The sequence below is a fragment of the Rhamphochromis longiceps genome, linkage group LG8 (assembly GCF_057381845.1).
Source record: "Rhamphochromis longiceps isolate RC_006_pf linkage group LG8, R_longiceps_female_GT1.1, whole genome shotgun sequence".
Lineage (NCBI taxonomy): Eukaryota > Metazoa > Chordata > Actinopteri > Cichliformes > Cichlidae > Rhamphochromis > Rhamphochromis longiceps.
The window spans coordinates 18,948,294-18,969,728 of record NC_140564.1 but is presented as its reverse complement, the minus strand read 5'-3'; the positions used below and the strand labels follow the sequence as shown (position 1 = coordinate 18,969,728).

At 36.1% G+C, this 21,435-nt stretch overlaps 1 protein-coding gene across 2 annotated transcripts in view; it reads left to right on the top strand.

Annotated features, from left to right (window-relative positions):
- The first annotated feature begins 957 nt into the window (after window positions 1-957).
- The window catches only part of LOC146663506 (integrin alpha-M-like), a 42,071-nt gene continuing 21,593 nt past the window's right edge, over window positions 958-21,435 (top strand). Inside the window, exons 1-29 of one of the 2 annotated variants that reach the window (XM_085416253.1) lie at window positions 958-994; window positions 2,356-2,458; window positions 2,641-2,744; window positions 2,896-2,966; window positions 3,051-3,165; window positions 4,177-4,304; window positions 4,453-4,598; window positions 4,902-5,052; window positions 5,642-5,789; window positions 6,463-6,536; window positions 6,658-6,775; window positions 7,505-7,671; window positions 7,781-7,927; window positions 8,036-8,245; window positions 8,354-8,487; window positions 8,722-8,864; window positions 8,975-9,129; window positions 9,254-9,379; window positions 9,733-9,806; window positions 9,882-10,023; window positions 10,113-10,211; window positions 10,306-10,385; window positions 10,465-10,551; window positions 10,680-10,749; window positions 10,849-10,947; window positions 11,057-11,137; window positions 11,254-11,364; window positions 14,087-14,197; window positions 14,271-14,381. In XM_085416253.1, coding sequence (XP_085272379.1) covers window positions 958-994; window positions 2,356-2,458; window positions 2,641-2,744; window positions 2,896-2,966; window positions 3,051-3,165; window positions 4,177-4,304; window positions 4,453-4,598; window positions 4,902-5,052; window positions 5,642-5,789; window positions 6,463-6,536; window positions 6,658-6,775; window positions 7,505-7,671; window positions 7,781-7,927; window positions 8,036-8,245; window positions 8,354-8,487; window positions 8,722-8,864; window positions 8,975-9,129; window positions 9,254-9,379; window positions 9,733-9,806; window positions 9,882-10,023; window positions 10,113-10,211; window positions 10,306-10,385; window positions 10,465-10,551; window positions 10,680-10,749; window positions 10,849-10,947; window positions 11,057-11,137; window positions 11,254-11,364; window positions 14,087-14,197; window positions 14,271-14,381 — 3,342 coding nt within the window. The remainder of the gene's footprint in view (window positions 995-2,355; window positions 2,459-2,640; window positions 2,745-2,895; window positions 2,967-3,050; window positions 3,166-4,176; window positions 4,305-4,452; window positions 4,599-4,901; window positions 5,053-5,641; window positions 5,790-6,462; window positions 6,537-6,657; window positions 6,776-7,504; window positions 7,672-7,780; window positions 7,928-8,035; window positions 8,246-8,353; window positions 8,488-8,721; window positions 8,865-8,974; window positions 9,130-9,253; window positions 9,380-9,732; window positions 9,807-9,881; window positions 10,024-10,112; window positions 10,212-10,305; window positions 10,386-10,464; window positions 10,552-10,679; window positions 10,750-10,848; window positions 10,948-11,056; window positions 11,138-11,253; window positions 11,365-14,086; window positions 14,198-14,270; window positions 14,382-21,435) is intronic. The other variant, XM_085416254.1, reaches the window with a different exon arrangement.

Genomic DNA, 21,435 nt, shown 5'->3' with positions numbered 1-21,435 from the left:
GAAATATGCTCAAAACAGGAAATGGACACCATGACATCTTCTTCTGACAAATGTGTTCCAAGTCAGGACACTCAACATACTTGAAATAATAAAGCACTCTTTTCAGGATAACATTTAATCCATTCAAGATTAAAAACAAATTCCTGTAAATGTTCTAGTTATAAAAAATAGTTCGTTTTTGTACATTAACATATTTTTGGCCATTGAAGAATATTACATTTCTTCACCTTGAATAATTTTGTTGTTTTTACACTGCATGACTTGAGTCCGTATTGAGTCACAGTGATGTGCTGTGAAGCATTAGTGGTAATCCATGAATGTTTAGTCAACACACTGGAACTGAAAGGGCGTTGTCTAAAGTAGAGGTATATTTGCACCCATGACCCCTCATCACTGCTCACACCCATTTTGATGTGAAGATGCAACAGCTTTCCCAAATGACTGATCTCCTCAACCATATCTCAGAGGAAGTGAATTTCCATTGTATACATCCATAAACACAATCTTTCAGTCACTAATAATTGATTTGCTCATAGATGATCTTAGAAACACAGATCAATAAATCGAGAGCTTTCCTTTCATGCTCTCTGTTTACCATGACAGACTAGTACAGTCTCCACACCACTCCAGATGCTGTACCAATCTATTGGCAACAAAAACTGAAGTTAGAATAATAAATAGCCAAATAAAACCTTTAATTATTATTTACATGAGTTGATTTTGTTGCCTAGAAACTAATAAACGTTTCAGTTGTTATAAAAATCAAGTGCTTGAATCACTGGATAAGACTTAAGCAATACCACCACAGTCTAAAGTGTCATAAAATAATGATGTAACTCCTCCTACATAATAATTCCTTTAAATAACTGTCTTATCTTTGAGGAAGCACTGTATCATTTTTGTATTTCTGGTTTCAACTCTTCTCTGACACTATCAGCAGATGTAACATCTCACACAATGGACTGGATATCTAGTGCTACACTATTCCTGTCAGGTAAAACAAGTTTGTGTGTTGTGATTTTATCTATTATTTTCTAATTATGAAGGTCAGCAAACAGTAAAATTATGACTGGCATTTTGATGAAAACTGTGTTTTTCAATCATAAAACTAAAACAGGTTCAAAAACTGTAATAAGTCCATGCAATCGTTATACATACATATCTGACTGTTATGTACTGTTAGGTTTGGTTTAGCCCCATACAGGGCTAAACCAAACCTGAGGCTTTTTACATTAATGTCACATCATATGTATCTGTCCAGTTTATTCTGACATGTTTAATATCATGTTTATTCATGTCTGTATAACAATTGAGCAGAAATGTAAATAACATGAAAAATCAAACAAATTCTAAGCGGACTGATAGTTTTTAACTATTGTTGAAACAATAATGATCATATTAATATGGCTGAGTCATGGTGACAAGAAAAAAAATGAGTGCATGTAATAATGATGAGGTATATTTTTCAAATACATGTACATTATGGAGAACAAGCACTATATGATATACTGGTTATTTCAGAAAGCTGTGTAAAGCTAATGCCCAAAAAATGAAGGCAAAAATAAGGCCGGTCATTTCAGGGGGAAGCCTTGTACAGGACATTCAATTTGCAATGTAAAATTAGATTGTAATTTTATGATTTTCATCTGAGAAAATATTTGCCTCTTTGTATTTTTTGAATATCAAAGTTAGTAATCACAGTTTGCTGATTTCAATTTATTTTTGGGATTTATAGAAATGCTATACAAACCTTACTTATCTCAGACATTTTCTGTCTTGTGTGTGTGTGTGCGTGTGTGTGTGTGTGTGTGTGTGTGTGTGTGTGTGTGTGTGTGTGTCATAACTTGATGAATCTGACATAGTTCAGGAGAGCAGGATGTATGTGCACACAGGTGTGATTGTCTATTTAGCTGCTTTTTTCAATACTGTAAATAAGCAAATTATACAGTATAGTAATGATATGTTTTGATACTGTGCTGTACCTGATAAATATATGGAGCTTTAAAAAGTACTACAATATCTTTTCTTTAAAGTTTATGTTTCAGCACTTACTCTTGGACTGATGGATTAAAATACAACAATCAAAGACACAAAACTGATTCCAAATTAAAATATTAAAAATGTTTTTTAACTCAATAACTATTCTGAGTAACAAAATTCAGAGCTTTAAAGTGTTGGACTTTGGTGCTCTCTAGTGGTCATAAAAGAAACATTGTGGCTGCATTCAAGAAATACAACGAAACTAACACAGACTGTATACTGTTTCTATAAGTGATTATAGATAGTGCTGATAAAATCACATTATTATTCCATAATCAGCTTCAATAATGTTTTTCTTTCTACTTTAATTCTCAGTCTTAAATGCTGCACTTTGTTTCAATATCGATCCTGCGGCTTGGAAGACCCTTAGGAGTTCTGCTGCTGGTTTTGGCTACCAGGTGGTTCAAAGACAATCAGAGTAAGTCAGAGCATGGTTTTTAGGTTAAATGTGGGTTTACAATTGTTTATAATTACCACTAATACTTTTGCTTTTTTGTCAAAGAAATATTGAATCATGTAATCCTTATTAAAACAATTGGAGCTTTTTCACTTCACTTTATCCACCAAACTTGTATCTTATGTTTGGTTTTCTCTCGTTAGCTTGCTCATCAGTGCCCCACTAGAACAGTATTCACAAAACAGAAAAGGGAAAATATACAGGTGTACCACCTCTGGAGAAAACTGCCAAAATATACAATTTCAAGGTAGGTAGTTTCTTAATGTCTCAACAGAATGTCCTGAAACTCTGACAGCATTTTTCAAGTATGCATTAAATCATATTCAACTTTTTTTTTCTAGTGATCACAAAATGTATTTTATGAGTGTTTTAACATCTAATGAATGCTTCCAATCCAGAGCCACATTTTGCAATCAACATGTCTCTTGGTTTGACAATGAAAAGTGATCCTGGAACCCAAAACACTGTGGTGAGTTGGCGAACTGCAAATACACTGGCACAGGAAAATAATCAGTTAACTCTAATCAGAATTTGACCTTTTTTTTCTTTTCAGGCATGTGGTCCAACTATTCCAAAGGACTGCAAAAGCTACACCATGTACAATGGTGTGTGTTTTCAGATAGACCAGTACAATAGATTTGGACCTCCAATCCCTTCTTCCATTGACGGTAACAGCATACTTATATGATTTGAAAATATACTTATGTTTCACACATACCCACACATACAACATGGGCAGTGGGGGTCACAGAATGAACAAAATCGAATTACTTTCTTTTTTATTTGCAATGTAAGCTTTGATTGATACATAGAGGAGTTTAGTTGAGACAACATAAAACAGAGTATAATACTTACTGTCATTGCATGTGCCACATATAATAGAATTACAGTGTCTCTTCATCAAGAACTGCAAACCATACATGTTTGAACCCCCACGCCCCTTAAGAAGAGAAGAGTGCTTGTATTCAGCAGACTGGTTGAGTTGGCAAATAGGACAAAATTTGTACATTTTAGTTTTTTTTTATTAAATGTAACTACATGCTACTGGTTTGAATTTGATTGAGTTAATTAAAAAAGAGTTTTATTTTTTTTTCTATTTTTCTTTGTTTAGTTTTAGTCAACTTAAACAACCATGGCCTGGTGTCACAGGCTGGGTCTCTGAACCAACGCTCTGAGTATATTTTTTTATTCGTCTCATGTTAGATTTGTGATTATAGTTCATGTGTTATTCCTATTTAGCTTTCAGTTGAGGTTAAAGTCAGCCATTATTTATGATTGTCTCCTTGGTTTCTGCGTTTGTAAATGGTAAATGGCCTGCATTTGTATAGCGCTTTACTCAGTCCCTAAGGACCCCAAAGCGTTTTTCGCTACATTCAGCCATTCACACACACATTCACACACTGGCAATGGCAAGTTTGTGTCTTGTCTAACATCTGAAACACACTGGCTGCTCAGCCGTGACAGTCTAAGAGTGACATGTTTCCTTTTCTTTGTTTGTGATTTCTTATAGCTTCCTGAAAAAATACAAATAACTGAAGTGAAAAGGAGATTTAAAGGGAAAACAATGATTTTAATATTATTCTTCCAGAATACCAAGAAATTCAGTCTTTTCCACAAAAAGGGCACAGAGAGCAGTTCAGAAACACTAAAAGAGCATTCCTTGCCCATCTCTTTGACAGAATGCCTGATTGGAACAGACATTGCCTTTCTGTTGGATGGTTCAGGGAGTGTAAATCATCAAGATTTTCAAAAAATGAAGACCTTTGTGAAAAACCTCGTTGGGTCATTTCTCTCAAGTGATACAAAGGTGAGGAACTGCACTGCTATTCTCAGTTAGACATAGACATTACAAGTACATGTAGCTTTTTTAAATTTCCATAAAATATGTTTTTTTTCTTATGTTTTCTACTTATTTCCACTTTCCACTTATTTTTTTGTGCATGTTTTTTCTTCAGTTTTCTGTTTCCCAGTTTTCTTATTCACCAAAGGTCCATTACTACTTTAATAATTTTTTCTCATCTGGATCATGGAAATCTAACATTGATAGAATTACACAACTACGTGGAGGAACTTACACAGCTAAGGCCATCGAACACGCTGTGTAAGTGCTGCCAAGATTTTGCATGTTTATTGTGTGATCTTTCTATCCAAAACACTGATGTAACTTTTTTCAAAAGAGTCTAGTGTTTGTGGATGTCTATACAGTTAATGGAGCAAGTCAGATATTAGATATAAAAACTGTACTTTTAGAGCTATATTTAACTGAAATCTAAATTCCCTGTTATGTTAGAAGAAAATACTGTTAAAAAGCAGGGTATGATTGTTATTTAAGAGGTTATTTTACTTAACCTCTAAGACAACAAGATGAAAAATGAACTGAAACTCTATTTTCTTCATTCAACAGCCAAAATGTTTTTACACCACAAAGGGGATCCAGATCAAATGCAAAGAAGGTGCTGATAGTTATAACTGATGGAGAATCTCAAGACTCAAATCGCTTACCATATGCAGCACAGCTAGCGGAGAGTAAAAAAATTGTTCGATTTGCTATTGGGGTAAGTACCTGTTCATTGAGCCTGTAAAGTTAACCTAATTTATACATTCCCAGCAGGTCCCTGAGGTCATGTGACCAGGGCTGGTTGTCCAACATGCGAGGCTGAAAACAAAAGGCGACAGAGCTTTTGTAACTGTGGCCCCCAGATTGTGAAGCTCCCTTTGAGCCTGAGATCTGTGGACTCCGTGGTCGCTTTTAAAAAACAGCTAAAAACTCATATTTTAAAACTTGCTTTTGGTTAACTTTTATTTTTAGGTTTTATCTTCTGTGAAGCACTTTTATCTTGAAAGGTGCTATATAAATAAAACTTACTTACTTACTAATTTTCTTATGCATTTTAAAAAGTGCAAACATTGATAGGAAACTGATTGCTATGGGTGATAGACATGTAAAAACGGCTATTATAATATATTTAGATGTTAGCATCTATAAGAGCATTTTGTTATTTTGGGGAAATTATGAAAGTACAGTATACAAACTCAGTACTCATTGCAAATGCAAATATACTTGGATCCCTTTGGTTTAATAGGGAAACAAATCCACACAATATAATAACTTCAATGTGTGTGTGTGTGTGTTTTCCCCTCTAGGTGGGGGATGCGTTTAATAAACCTGAGGCAAAACAAGAACTGGACACCATTGCATCTTTTCCCTCAGACAAACACGTGTTTCAAGTTAGGGACTTCAACGCACTTGAAATAATAAGACAGAACTTAGAGAAAAAAATCTCTATCGAAGGTACAAACATAAACTTGCTTTGTTGACATTTTCTGGAGTAAAGGCCTGGTAGAGCATTACAATGGAGAAAAAGGAATTTGGTGACTGGTGGGATTTGTTTCTAAATTACTTTATTTTTGGAAGTTTCTGATTAATAAATTAATTTATAATATTAGGAATCCTCTGTTTTCATTATTCCATTGTTTGTTTTTGGCTTCTCAGATATCCCTAGTACTTGAGATCTCCAGTTCTGATTAAATTTTAATACTCTCTGTAGTATTCTCATCAGTGTTTCGGTGCTGTGTCTTTCCCCCTCTCTTACATGTCTACAGATATGTCTGTTACGCATGTCTGTGCTTTTTTTTTGCTGTTTCAGTTGTTATTTACTTTTATGAATATGGTTATTGTCTTTATTTCAAACAACTTGAATCAAAGCTGAAAATGTGCACAGCTTGAGTCATTGTCCAGAAACTCGTGGTTCTAACTGTATTTAAAATTTATAGCAATTCTTCCATCTGAAGTTGATCATTTTGTCTTTGTCCATTTGTAAAATGACCAAAATACACTCTGACACGCTTTCAATAAACAGCAAGTCATTATTTAGAATTATACCATTAAGCCATAATAATAGCATGAATGAGCAAATCGGAATTTATTACAGTCTTTTAAATTTGTGTTTATTTTTGTGTTTCAGGATCTCAAACCAGTGGGGAGTCACTGAGAATGGAAATGGCTCAAGAGGGATTCAATGTAGCTTATGTGCCTGAGGTAATTAAAACCACTTTAAACTAACCAGACAGTCAAGTGATATACAAAAAAGGGCAGCCAAACAAACTTCAGATTTTAAATTAATTTCTATGAATTCAATATATATCTATCTACACTGCAGGGAATTCAAATGTCTATTGTTGGTGCCAACCAGTGGACGGGAGGCTATACTCAATTTACAACTGGGTATGACAGGGTGAAAACATACGAGATGCCATTGGAGCCTGACAGTTATCTTGGTGAGAATATTACACTGACAACAAACTAACTGTAAACATAGCTATGCTGTAATTATTATTATTGGACGAAATATAAAAACTGAAAAAAATATTCAAAATGCTGAAGGTGTATATGCTAAAAGCATTTTAATATCAGTCACATTGTTTTGATTGTCTGTTACTTAACATAAAATATGAAACAAATGGCTACAATTAAAATAATAAAAACAATAAATAAAAAAACCTGGAAAACTCAGAAGACTGGAATAAGAAAAGACAACAATAACAAATAAATTTAGGTTTAAAGACCAAAAACTGCCCTCAATAGTAAGATGATAGACAAATGGATGAATGTATGGTTGGATGGATATGCTCACTAGTAAGTATGTTGGGGGTTCCTTTGTGATTCAGAGTATAGAAACTGTAATCACTTTAACAAATAGATTCAGAATAAAATCAGGCGAAGACTTCTTTTGGTCTGCAGACATCTGTAACATGCAGTAGGCTTAAGGCAAGAAAAGGGTATGTTGAAATAGAAGGCTTCTTACTGCAAATGATGGCTGAATTATAGGATACAAGTAAGTTTTTTTGTTTGTTTTAATCTGGTATGTTAGACAGTTGTTGAAATATGTAATTTCAAACTTTGCTCCCTGCAGAGGTACTTTAGAAAAATCTATACAATTTGTCTATGTTAGCCACATTTGATTTTTTTTAACTAATGACTTTGACTGCTTGACTGTTAAATTCTAGGTTACTCCATGGCAATTGCTAAAACCCAGCGTGGCTCACTGACAGTTATTGGTGCTCCAAGGTTCAAACACAGAGGAACAGTGCTTGCTGTGACATGGAGTTTACAGTTCTCAACAGCTAACAGACAAAGCTTTATGAAACAAACGATTGAGCCGTTTCCGTGGCAGGTACAGCTTTACAGTATAAGGCGGACATGAAAAATAAACTATAATCAAAACCTGCATTATTTTTATGTATCTGATGTTTTTTTTCTTTAATAATTTGTTCCTTACACAGTATCAGACTGGTGAATATTTCGGGGCAGAGGTGTGTGCCATGGACATAAATAATGATGACATCACTGATCTAATCTTTATATCAGCCCCAATGTACACGGAGCCTGATAGAGAGGGAAGAGTTTATGTTTGCAGATTAACTGGTTCGGTAAATATATTTAGAATATTTATAATATTTTATGTACTACAGTTAAATTAATCAGTTTATTTGCCAACTTTCTTAATGATCATAAAATATTCACTCTCTTCCTTTTAGTTTGTGGAGTGTAATTTTGATGATCCATTAGTACTAAGAGGACATGCAGCTGTCAAAGGAAGGTTCGGCTCTTCTCTTGCTGTGCTGCCTGATCTAAACTCAGATGGATTCAGGGATTTGGCAGTTGGAGCACCTTTGGAGAATGATGGTGAAGGCAGCATCTACATATTCCACAGTGAAGGAGGACGAATCAGTCCTACTTACTCACAGGTGCACAGCATCAGAGAGCTCACAATGATGTCTAAACTCATCTATCATGTAATCTCAATATTGACAAAATCTGCAACTTGATTAGATAAAATATTTCCATGTACACAGAGAATTACTGGCTCTGAGGTCGAGTCAGGACTGAAGTTCTTTGGCGTGTCAATCAGTCAGTCATCTTTTGACCAGAGTGGTGATGGACTGCCTGACTTAGCGGTGGGCTCAAAGGGCAAAGTTGTTTTATTGAGGTAAGTCCAAGACAGTCCAATCATGTGTTATTGTTGGCAATGTTTCTGCCATCTTAAAAATATTAATAAGTGACCAAAAACCTTTAAGCAGTAGTGGTTTATAAAATGTGTTGTGCTTACTTTTGTGAAATCGTGTTACTAATTCTGGTGAGATCACCACTAATGATACCATATGTTAGTATGTTATTAATTATGAAGGTAAAAGTAGTTCACATGTATATTACTACTTTCCAGATCAAGGCCCATAGTAATCGTGAAAACTGACGTTTCATTCAGCCCAAAGCAAATCCTTACTACGAATGTAGACTGCTCAAAACCACTCGAGAACACAGCTGAACTCTGCTTTACCATGAGCAGAGTGTCTACAGTCAACACAGGTTCATCATTCTCCTCTCCCTTTCTAAACTACAAAGTCACTGCCCATCAGCTTAATGTTTTTTATTTATATAAATTCATAGCATTGAAATCCATTTGTGATTTATTCCAGCTCAAGCAAGGATTCATTATACTTTAACAGTGGATGCCACTCGGAAACCTCCAAACAACCGAGCATACATCAGTGGGAAACAACAAGAGCAGTCTGGATCATTTACTATAGACTTAAGAAACAGACAGTGTTCAACTGTAAAATTCTATATTGAGGTAAAATCTAACAATATCTGGAAAAAAAACTAAACAAAATATAAACAATACAATACAATCAATCGATTTCAATGCAAAGAGTCCTTTAACACTGAATCTAAACCATTCATCCCTCTTCTTGCAGGCCTGTCCTGAAGACTCTCTCAATGTGCTCTCCAATGAGCTCAAATTCACATTTGATGGTTTATCTTCCAACACAGATCCCAAACCAAGTCTGTCCCCACAGACTAAAACAACAACCATTCATCCTGTAAGTCTATTAACAAAACAACTTCCTCCACACCCTGATTTCTAATTCTTTTGTCTACACGCATAGGCATCAGTTTTTGGAAAAATGAGTCCTACTCTACATAGTTCTTTACCTTAAAATTATAGTTTTTGTCTTAGATTATACACTTTAAATTGTTTCCCTGAGCGTCCAGAGGACCAAGATGTCTTCCATAAATGGATCAAGTTGTTTTGTTTCCTGTAACAACAACACAAAGCCTCCACTAAATGGCAGCACACAAAAATTGGTCATTGGATTTGGCTATACAATGTTCAAATTGCAATCCGTAAATAAAACGTCATGTAAATACTTTTTTCCATCATGCTCTTCCACAGTTAGGGTTTGAGATCAACTGTGGCAATGACAACAAGTGTGTTGATAACCTGAAAGTGGATTTCAACTTCACCAGGTGTGGCAGAATTACAAGACTTTGCTTGGCTGCTTTCCTTTTCCTTTGTTCTCATCCTCCTTTATACTTTGCCAGATCCTCAGAGGTTAAAGTGGGCATTGATGAGCTTTTGAATGTCACAGTCACAGTGGAGAACAGAGGAGAAAACTCCTACAACAGTCGTGTTATTCTCACGTACCCAGCTGGACTCTCCTACAGGAAGTTCACGAGTCAGCAGGTAAGGTATCAGGATCAAGTCTGTATCAATTCATCACTGATCTGCTGCTCTTCCAATCCATCTAGCAGTCATTTTATTTTATAATAAAGCGAAGAATTGAGTGCAGCCCCTTGGACAGTGAAGATGGTTTATCCCGGGGAAGGACAGACTGCACTATTGACAAGCCAATTTTCAAGAGCAAAACTAAGGTTTGTTTGTTTTCTTTATACATAAAGTATATTCTACGTTCTGCATAATTTAGCAAAAATTATTACTCAGTCTTATCTCTCTCATTCAATTAAGGTTTTCTTCATTGTTTCCTATGGAATTGACAACAACAGTCTACTTGAGAAGAAGATCTTTGTCACTGTGAATGCCAGCAGGTACTGTTCATTTTGGTACATGTACTCATTAAAGCAATATCCCAGACACAATACAAATATTTTCAATTCTCTCTTTCAGTGGAAATCAGGAGCATGCCACTACAAGTGAACTTTACAAAAAGAAATGGATTGATGTGAAATACAGCATTTTCATGACATTTGAAAAGTATGTGCTGTTCTATTTCTATCTATCTATCTATCTATCTATCTATCTATCTATCTATCTATCTATCTATCTATCTATCTATCTAATTGTTTTTCTTTGTGTTTAACCTTAAAAATATATCTGTTTAGCTCCCTCAGTTACAACAATTTCACATTTGGGATGAATAGTTTGCAGAAACCAGTTCAACAGTCAGTCACGGTGAAATATACCTTCTCCATAGATTTTTATTTTTTTTAAATGTATTGTGTGATATAAACCTAGCTATAAAGCTTGTAATTCTTTTCTTTTCTTGTTTAGATTACAAATGATATCAGAGCGCTTAATTTCACTGTGGTGATCAGGGTTCCAGTGAAGCTTGGTGAAAAAGACATTTGGGTGGATTTGAGCAATCTACAGGTAATTTATATTCCAGAAGATTTAGCTGCTGACCCCAAAATGGCTCAAGCTTAGCTGTGGGACAGATGTATGTGAGGACCAATCACACTGGCACTTAAATGTATTCCAGATCACAGACTGTCAGAGAGGAAATGATGAAGAACCACCTTTCAAAAATGTTGTTCCTCAAATACTGACAAATAAAGTAGTTGTAAGTACACCTCTGCACATTAGCTACTGAAATGTAAATTCACAGTAGATTTTAAAATTCAAATTGCACTGGGTCAAGACAAGTGTTCCATTCAGTCTTCTTTAAATCACCAACAGGACTGCTCTGTAGCCAGGTGCAGAGTGTTCAAGTGCAACACATTCCTGGAAAGACGGATGAAGAGGACATATGAAATATCTGCCAACCTCAGTTCAGGATGGATAGAGCAGGTAGTTGAAGGGAAATTTGTGTTACATGTTTCATTAATATATATATGTATATATACTGTATATAAAAAATAAATTCCCCTCTCGCCCCTGCGGGCGGTCTATCCTTCAAGCGACTGTCCTCTACCATAGGCCTGGGAGCTTGAGGGTCCTGTGCAGTATCCTTGCTGTTCACAGGACTGCGCTCTTCTGGACAGAGATCTCAGATGTTGTTCCTGGAATCTGCTGGAGCCTCTTGCCTAGCTTGGGAGTCACTGCATCTAGTGCTCTGATTACCACTGTTACCTTCACCCTCCGCATCTTCTCAAGCTCTTCTCTGAGCCCTTGGTACTTCTCCAGCTTCTCATGTTCCTTCTTTCTGATGTTGCTGTCATTCAGGATTGCTACATCTATCACTACAGCCATCTTCTTCTGCTTTTCTACCACTACTGTATCAGGTTGGTTAGCCATCACCATTTTGTCCATCTGTATGTGAAAGTCCCACAGGATCTTTCTGGATGTCAGCCACTTCCTCTATCTGACAGTGGTACATACCGTGCAGGGGCCTGTCCTTCCATGATGGTTCCTCCTCTTGCTCCTCATTCTTGGGTTTCTGCTGCCTGGGGTATTCACTGAGCAAGTGGTTGGTTGGGGCCACTTTCATTATGCATTCATGGATGTTCTTTGTCTCATCCTGGAATGTGGTTCTGACACTCACCAGTCCCCGGCCTCCTTTCTTGCACTTAACATACAGCCGCAGGATGCATGCAAGGTCAGGAGCTTCCTCATCTTGATCTAAATGACTTCTATCTCCTCCTTTGGCAAGCTTATTATTCCAGCAGGGTACCTGATCATGGGCAGGGTGTAGGTGTTGATAGCTTACCGTTGTTCTTACCGTTCAGCTCACCCCTCTGGACTTCCCTGACCCGCTGCAGGTACTTTCCTAGCATTATGTTTGGACACACTTCAAAACTATGAATGAACACATATGGAATTATGTAGAAAAAAATGTTTGAAATAACTCAAAACATATATTTTAGATTCTTTAAAACAGCCATCCTTTGCTTTGATTACTGCTTTGCATACTCTTGACATTCTCTCGATGAGCTTTGTGATGTAGTCACCTGAAATGGTTTTCCAACAGTACTGAAAGAGTTCCCAGAGATTCCAGTCACATCCAACTACCAGCCAATAACCACCCTCAGTACCACATGGAAGCTCCTGTCTGGCTAAAATGAACAGGCACATTGCTCAATATATGAGCAGGGCACAGAAGGGAATTGGCAAGAATACCAGAGGCCCAAAACACTAGCTACTGTTAGACAGAGCAGTCAGCCAAGACTGCAACACTAGGGTGACCAACCTGTGTGCTGCCTGGATTGACTACAAGAAGGCCTATGACTCGATGCCCCACACCTGGATCCTGGAATGTCCAGAACTGTAAAAGATCAACATGACTCTAGGAGCCTTTATCATGAACTGAATGGGAATGTGGCGTACAACACTAGAAGCTAACTTCAACCCCATCGCACAAGTCACCATCAAGTGGGGGATCTACCAAGGATATGCACTGTTGGGCACAGAGTGATGAAACCTGCAGCTTCAGAATTTGTGAGGTGTCGGCTTCCAGCACCCGCAGCGTGTAAATGTATGTGCTGTCGGGTTAATGATCAGCTCTTTGTGTTTATATCTTTTTGCGGAATCTGTTTACCTGCTCTCATTTGTTTTTTTGCTGTTTGGCTGTTGTTGAAATAGTTTCGTGAGCTTTAACCTGAGATTCTGATGTTTCTGGCAAAATACATCTATATTTAAAAATCGATTCAGGATTTAACGAATTGATATTGGCTTATTAAAACTAAGACTGATTTGAATCTGGAAATCTATTTTTTAAACTCATACCTAATTCAAAGCTCATTCAGATTTGAGTAGTGTAGTCAGATGGTAACAATGGCATTCTAATTGTCACAGTTACTCATATTTTGTATTTTAAAATACGTAACGGCGGTACATCTATTCTGTTACTCCCCAACACTGGCTACCCTACTGGGGTAATAATCTTGCCAAAGGAGGAGAAGCCACTGATATCAAGACAAGGAAACGCCTGACCATGCATGGAGGGTTTCAGCATCCTGAGGCTGGACTTGGCGTGCCTAGCAAAAGAAGTTTGGGACACTGGTATACAGAAACATCTGTGTCAAGTATGGCCTGGAAGTCCCGAGGTCAAAATAGGAGACACCCCCCTAGGGTGGTCAAGAATGACTGAGCGAAGATCCTGTGGGACTTCCACGTACAGACAGACAAAATGGTAATGGCTAACCAACAAGCAGAGGAAGACGGCTGTAGTGCTAGACGTAGTGATACCAAATGACAGCAACATTAGGAAGAAGGAAATTGAGAACCTGGAGAAGTACCAAGGGCTCAGAGAAGAGCTTGAGAAGATGTGGAGGGTGAAGGTAACAGTGATCCAAGTGGTAATTGGAGCACTCATTACAGTGACCCCCAAGCTAGGTGAATGGCTCCAGCCGATCCCAGGAAATATCTGTGCAGAAGAATGCAGTTCTCTGAACAGCAAAGGGACCAGCAGGACCCTCAAGCTCCCAGGTCTCTGGTAGCAGACCCGAGCTTGAAGGATAAAGACTGTCCACAGAGGCGAGAGGTGAACACACATTGTTCCTGTATATGTATGAGTAACTTGGTAAATGAAATAATCTAATTTATGGCCAGCTCATTCTATTTTTTTTCTTAGATTGGACTTCAATCTGCCAAATTCCTCTTAACCAGCACAGTCAGTCTTGAGTACGACAAAAACCAGTACATCTACTTTTCAACAGGTTCTGACAACCCTCCTGTTCGTAAGGTGAGTACACATTCTTGTCTATTGTTTGAGTTATTAAGAGCTTCTTTGGCATCGACATCCTGTTTTCTCTCAGATTGAAGTTGTGGTAGAAGTGTATCCTGAGCCAAATTTCACCAAAGAAATTATTGGAGGATGTCTGGGAGGACTGGCTTTTCTGGCTTTACTCACTGCTGGCCTGTACAAGGTGAAAGACACTTCTTACATTTTTTCAATAATTACAAAGGTTTAAAACATTTTAGTGAAGATTTCCAGTTAAAAAATAATTTAGAGGTTAGAATATTCATTTATGTAGCTTGGTTATTTATTTAAATTTTTACTGCCACTGAAATTCATGATTGCTTGATTTTTTTTCCCCTTGCATTCCTAGGCTGGATTTTTCAAGAGCAAATACAAACAGATGATAAATGAAAATCCAGCAGATGTTCCAGGTCCAGGGACTGATGCAACAGCAGAATAACAAAGATCACATTTTTTAGTTGTAGGTGTAAACTAAATTAATAGGATGAATATCTGTGAATATACCCTCCTGATATTTTTAGGAATGAATATTGTGCGTATAAATGTCAGTGCTACCACGTTTGATTCGCTAAACACAAACAGCTATGTCTTGTGAGATTATTCTGTTATCATATGTTATCTTATATCTGTAGTTAAAGTAGTTGAATTGTGTTAACTGCTGTAGGTCATATAATATCCTTTAGTCTAGATTGTGTGCTGTGTATGCAGCTTAGTTTCCATTATATTTTTGGGTTAAAATAATGTGACCATTTTTGGATTTGTTAGACAGGTGTGCATTACCCTGTACCCTTGATCTGCTGTGAATGTGTTACACCGTTTCTTGACATTTCATACTGCTGAATCATGAAGAGAATGTTGTGTGCAGAGGACCTTGTGCCGATAATAGAAGAGACAGACCACATTCCATACCCCCACCTTTACAGAGAGCAGAAAGACAGGGAGCCAAGGTCATAACTTAGTACCAGAGAAAGAATGTGAATGTTTAGGCTTTTATGACTAGGTGGGGGCCACTAGAGGTTATAAGAAGCTGGTATGGACAGCTTGTATGGAAATAAAGAATTGTTGATTGAGCATTTATACACCGAGTATTGTCCTTCCTTCAGCCCAAAAATTAAAAGAATTTGGAGTTTTTAACAGTCTGAAATCACTCCCTCCCTCACTTACTAACTATTACCTATAACAGAGTTTCCTATCTGTTTCCTATCATCTTTCATAGTCTTTTTTCAGAACCAGGAAATTGTTCAAAATACAAATGAAAAAAGCAGCACTAATATGTAACAGTAAACACTTTAGAAGAGACTAAGAGATTCTGATTTACCAACCTAAGTTTGTATCTGAGCCAGTGGCCCTCTCATGTCCAGAAACAGGAAGGAGCTCGTTCGTCTCTTCTCACCTCACCTGTACCTTCTTCATATGCAGTTTTAAAAAGCTTCTTAGATCAGTTGTTAAAGCATTTTAACTAGTTAGTCACCACCAGATATCCCTGCTTTGAAACACAGCTACTGGAGTCCCTGGTGGTGTTGAATCCATTTTGTTGGACCAATCAGCACAGGTTCTTAGGTTTGCTCAGCTGTGATTGTTTCTTCAGATTTGAGTAGTGAAGTGTTTTAGTGAATTTACCCTTGATAACTAGTGAGAAACAAAGACCTGAATACATTTGTCCTTTAATAAACATGATAATGCCATGATCACATGAACATATTTTCTGAAATGTTGTTTAAAGTGAAATTTTATTTATTATAATCCTGAGCTATACAGTGGGAAAGGATCTCAGTCTGCGTTGTAAGTGTCCTCAAGTATCTAAGTTCAAATGCACCACTAAGTGTTGTCTGGTTGTGGTAGCTCTCTTATTTTGTAAAAAAATAAAATAAAATACTATCAGCTACTCCATTGTCACAAGGTTTAACAAAGTTTTATGTCAGATGCCCCTCTCCTAAGGTTTCTGGAATTGAACCTGTAACGTTTTGTTTGTCAGATTAATGCATAAATCATTACCCTATTGAGCTACATTTTCCACAGCAAAATGAGGTTTAGTTAATCCTGTGTTCCTGCAAACTTTTAAGTCTAATGGTGTTTTTTCCCCTGCTTCCCAATGTTCCCTGTGTGGTTCAAGTGTGGCTCACTTCTCAGTCAACTTTTCTGTTTCTGTTGAGCTGGTCAATTCCACCTGAAATCCTTCACTCCTGAATTCTCTGCATGAACTCACTTGCCTGTTCACCCTCCAATGACTCTGCCCACCAACACAAAAGAGAGCAGTGACCTCTCATTGAGCATACTCTGAGGACAAATTAAGTAAACCGCCCCACTCACGTTATAAATTATTTTCTGGAACATTTCTGTGGAACCACTGTTTGTAGACTCCACTAACCAATGAGACGCTGTACTTCCTCTGTCAGTTAAATCATAGAACAGATATAAAATTATTACATACTTCTGTTCATTTAGCTCCTTAAAATTTGACATACAGCACACATGACATGGCCAATGTGTTTATGCAACAATAGCACACAAACACACACAGAAATACATGCATGCACATACATATGCATGCATGCATGTGTGTAAGGAATTTAGTGCAGTGTGGGGGATGTATCACTGATTGGAATTAATATGTAATAATAGGTACAAAAATTTGCCTGACTGTGACCAGTGTGCAGAGAACAGTAGAATCTTTTTAACATAAATAAATACAGAACTGTAACTGTAATGCTCTTATTGAATTTAGTACAATAATGTGTAATATTTGATCTTACTTCTGCAGTCCAATTTTGAGTTTGGGGGAATTTTGAGGTATTTTTTAAGAATGTCAAAAAAGTAACAGTATAGCTTGTGTCACTCAAGTATGTGAGTTTGATTGATGACCCTAGTCTTGACCTTCTGACCTTATCGGAAGTACTCCGTAAGTGACTAATCGATTCCAGATGTGTGAGTAATATGATCCATATGTGTGACTAATCGCATCCGACGGGAAAAAAAAATTATATGTTTTGTCCAGAGAGGGAGGGGGGCGTTCCTGGGGGGAAGTTCAGAGATAATTCCAGGGGCATGGAAAGTTCAGGGGGATAACACAGCAGATTTCTGTCGAGTCAACGGAGATCATGTTCTATAGGGAGACAGAATGATCGCGGCAGTGTTGGGTAAGTTCCTTTTAAAAAGTAATTCATTACTAATTACTTAATCAATATTGTATTTAAAATACTTATCTAATTACTGTGTCTGAAAGTTAAGTTAACTAAATACTTTTTAATATCCTTATAAACCTTGAGTGAACAAACAACAGAAATTAAACTCTTTAAATACATTTTTTTTTTAAAGACAGAGACTCTACGCAGCGGTAGCATGTCTTCCACAATGTAGCCTGCAATCATTTTTTTAAGCTCACCTTCAGATTCTTTCTCTGCTGCTGAAGTAAAATCAAGTTTTGCCTGCTTAGCAGGAGTTGCTGCGGTGTTATCCATGGATGATGAACAAGGATCACTCAGAAGTGTTCGTCTATGCTCTCGTGTCAGGCGCTTCAGTAGATTACTCGTGCTATTAACAACGGCCGATAGTTTTTTCTCCCCAGGAAAAAGCTTAAATATTGCTGTAATGTTCTTGTCTGCTTGTTTCAGAAAAGTGGAGAGACGGGAATATGTCAATTTCATAAAACAGCCACTTGTTTCAGCCGAGTCTGACATCTTCTGTTTTAGAATACGACTATGCAGCAAACTTGCGCGAAATGACGTGCAGCTGCACCACAATGATGTTAAAGCAGCAGAGTTTACCTTTACCTTTAGAAGATAAATTATTGAAATTAAATAATGATATTCAGCAAGTTTAATTATATTACAATGTAACGCAAGTACATTGTAAGTAACTGTTATTAAAATACCTAAAAATGAACAGTAATCAGTTACTCTACACTCAAAAAAGTCAACTAAGGCAGTTGTTTGATTAATTCAATAGACATTTGTCTATTTAACATGAACATATTGAGTTTAGGTTTTTAAATCATTATCAGTTGTTGGTTTAACATAAAATAACAAAAAGTTTAATGAACTAGATTTGCATTCTTCAGTTCAATTAAATGTAATTATTTTAAATCAACAACTCTAAAACCGATGCCTAGTGCGCATGCTCAAACTTCCCAGAAGTGAAGAGGCGGGAACGCGGAGAAAGTTATATGTGTTCAGTGGACTGCCATTTCCCTCTGCGGAATCTTCCACAATACAGGTAAGTAATAAATAACTCAAAATATCTTAGTTCAGTTCAGTTCAGTTCATTTTTATTTCAAACATTTCAAACATGTGCCTTCACAATCATTACAAAATATCATTCCATTATTTGTTTGAAAAGGAGTAGGCTGAAGTATTTACTTATTTGTCCCTACCCCCTCAAGTTTTACCTCTCATTCATTTAATTTTTTTTGTCTTAAATTAAACAAACAACATATGAAACATATGAAACATATGAAGTAAAACAAAACATAACATACATAAATCAAAACAAGAAATTAGCAAGCCCCACCACAGTATAGTTTCTTTCATATGAAAAATACAGAATGTGTATATTTGCAGATACACAAGTTATGGAAAAACAACAAAACAAAACAAAACAAAAAAGAACCGCAACACCATTTCCAGCAACATTACCGTCCTGGGTTAACCCCGTTTTCTTCATTCTTATACTTATTTAAAATTAGGTTTTTATATTTTACTTTAAACTGTTTTATGTTTTGACTGTCTTTTATTTCTTCTGTTTAGATTAGATTAGATTAGATTAGATAGAACTTTATTAATCCCTCGGGTGGGTTCCTCTGGGAAATTCGATTTCCAAAAAAGCACAGCACCGACAGAAGTTACCGACACACATATATATAAATACAGAGACAATATAAATAAAATATACGAAGGGGATAAATATAATAAATAGGAATAAAAATAAAAATACAAGTGAATTGCACATTTCAAGTATTAGACTGTTCCATAATTTAACTCCTGCAATTGAGATAGACATAGTTCTTAAAGTTGTTCTAGCACTTTGTATTTTTAAATTCCATCTCCCTCTTAAGTTATACCCACCTTCTCTTTCTATGAACAATTTACAGATTTCTTTGGGAAGCAATTTATTTCTGACTTTATACATTATTTGCGCTGTTTTAAGCTTCACCAAGTCTTGGAATTTGATAGCTTGCATTTTGACAAAGAGTGCATTTGTATGGTCCCTGTACCCTACATTATTTATTAATCTAATGGCCCTTTTCTGTATTACAGTTATTGTTTGTGTGTTACTTTTGTATGTGTTTCCCCAGACCTCTACACAGTAGCTCATATATGGCAGTAGTAAAGCACAGTATAAAATGTGCAGTGCTTTCTGATCCAACATATGCTTTGCTTTCCCCAGGACGGCAATGCCCCGTGCCAATTTCCCCCGAACATAAGTAATGTGTGGCTTCCAACAGAGCTTGTGGTCAATGATCACCCCAAGAAATTTTATTTCATTTACTCTTTCTAAATATACATTGTCAACACATATTTCTACTTCGATGTTTTTCTTTTGGTTTCCAAACAACATAAATTTGGTTTTATCGAGATTCAATGATAATTTATTTATATCAAACCACTTCTTTAATATCGTTAATTCCTGTGTGATCATTTCCAAAACCTGTGGCAATTCCCCACCTGCACACAGTATATTTGTGTCATCTGCAAATATTACAAACTTTAAAATCTCCGATACTCTGCAGATATCATTTAAGTACATAATAAACATTTTTGGACCCAGTACTGAACCTTGAGGTACTCCACAAGCTATATCCATCAAATTAGATTTATATTCATTTATTTGTACATATTGTTGCCTATTCCCTACATAGCTTTTTAACCATTCCAAAACCACTCCCCTAAACCCGTACTTTTCCAGTTTTTTTAATAGAATTTCATGATTAACAGTATCAAACGCCTTCTTTAGATCTAAGAAAACTCCGAGCGCATACCTCTTATTATCCATACATTCCGTTATCTTTTCCATTAAATCTATCAGTGCCAAAGCTGTTGATCTGTTGTTTCTGAACCCATACTGACTATCTGTCATTAATTCATATTTTTCCACAAAACTGTCAAATCTTTTTATGAAGAGTTTTTCCAGTATCTTAGAGAACTGGGAGAGTATTGACACTGGTCTATAGTTTGTAAAATGATGTCTTTCACCGGTTTTGTAAATGGGAATAACTTTAGCAACTTTCATTTTTTGTGGAAAAACTCCTTTTTGAAACGACAAGTTGAATATATATTTTAATGGTTTTACGATACCATCAATAACTGTCTTTACCGTTACCATATCAATATCATTCCAGTCTGTACTGGTTTTGTTCTTAAGTCCTCTAACTATGTCATAAATCTCTTTCTCTTCCACTGCTCTTAAAAACATTGAGCTACTATTCCTTTCAATATTTTCACCAGTGTCCCTTTCTATTCCATCAACCTTTATTTCTTCTGCCAGTTTTGGCCCTATGTTTACGAAGAATTCATTAAAGCCATTTACTATCTCTTCCATGTTATTAATACTTCTTGTCCCTTCTATAAAGTACCCAGGATAATCATTATTCCTTGATTCATTTTTGATTATTCTGTTTAATACATTCCATATATCTCTTGTGTTATCTTTATTGTGTTCTAACCTTTTAATGTAATACTCTCTTTTACAGGATCTCATTATATTAGTTAATTTATTTTTGTAAGTTTTATACTTCATTTCAGTTTCTATTGTTCTCTTTTTTATGAATTCTCGATATAGGGTATTCTTTTTTTTGCTGGCATTTTGTAGTCCTTTTGTCATCCATGGTCTTCCTGCATAATTGTGTTTCCTATTGATTTCAATTACTGGGCAGTTTTTATCAAGTAATGTGTTAAATGTTCTTAAAAATCCTTCGTAAGCTTTATTAACTTCTGTTTGTTCATACACAATATTCCAATCTTGCTTTAAAAGTTCATTTCTAAGACAATTTAAGGTCTTCTCTGTTCTTATTCTTTTGTAAATAATCTTATGTCCATCGTTGTTCACTTTATAATGGCAATTATAAGATGCAAAGACTGGTAAATGGTCACTTATATCATTGATTAACAGCCCACTTTTTTTTTCCTTCTATTATATTTGTAAATATATTATCTAATAGAGTTGCACAATGAGATGTTATTCTGGTCGGTCTTGTTATCAGTGGAAATAAACCGATGCTGTACATG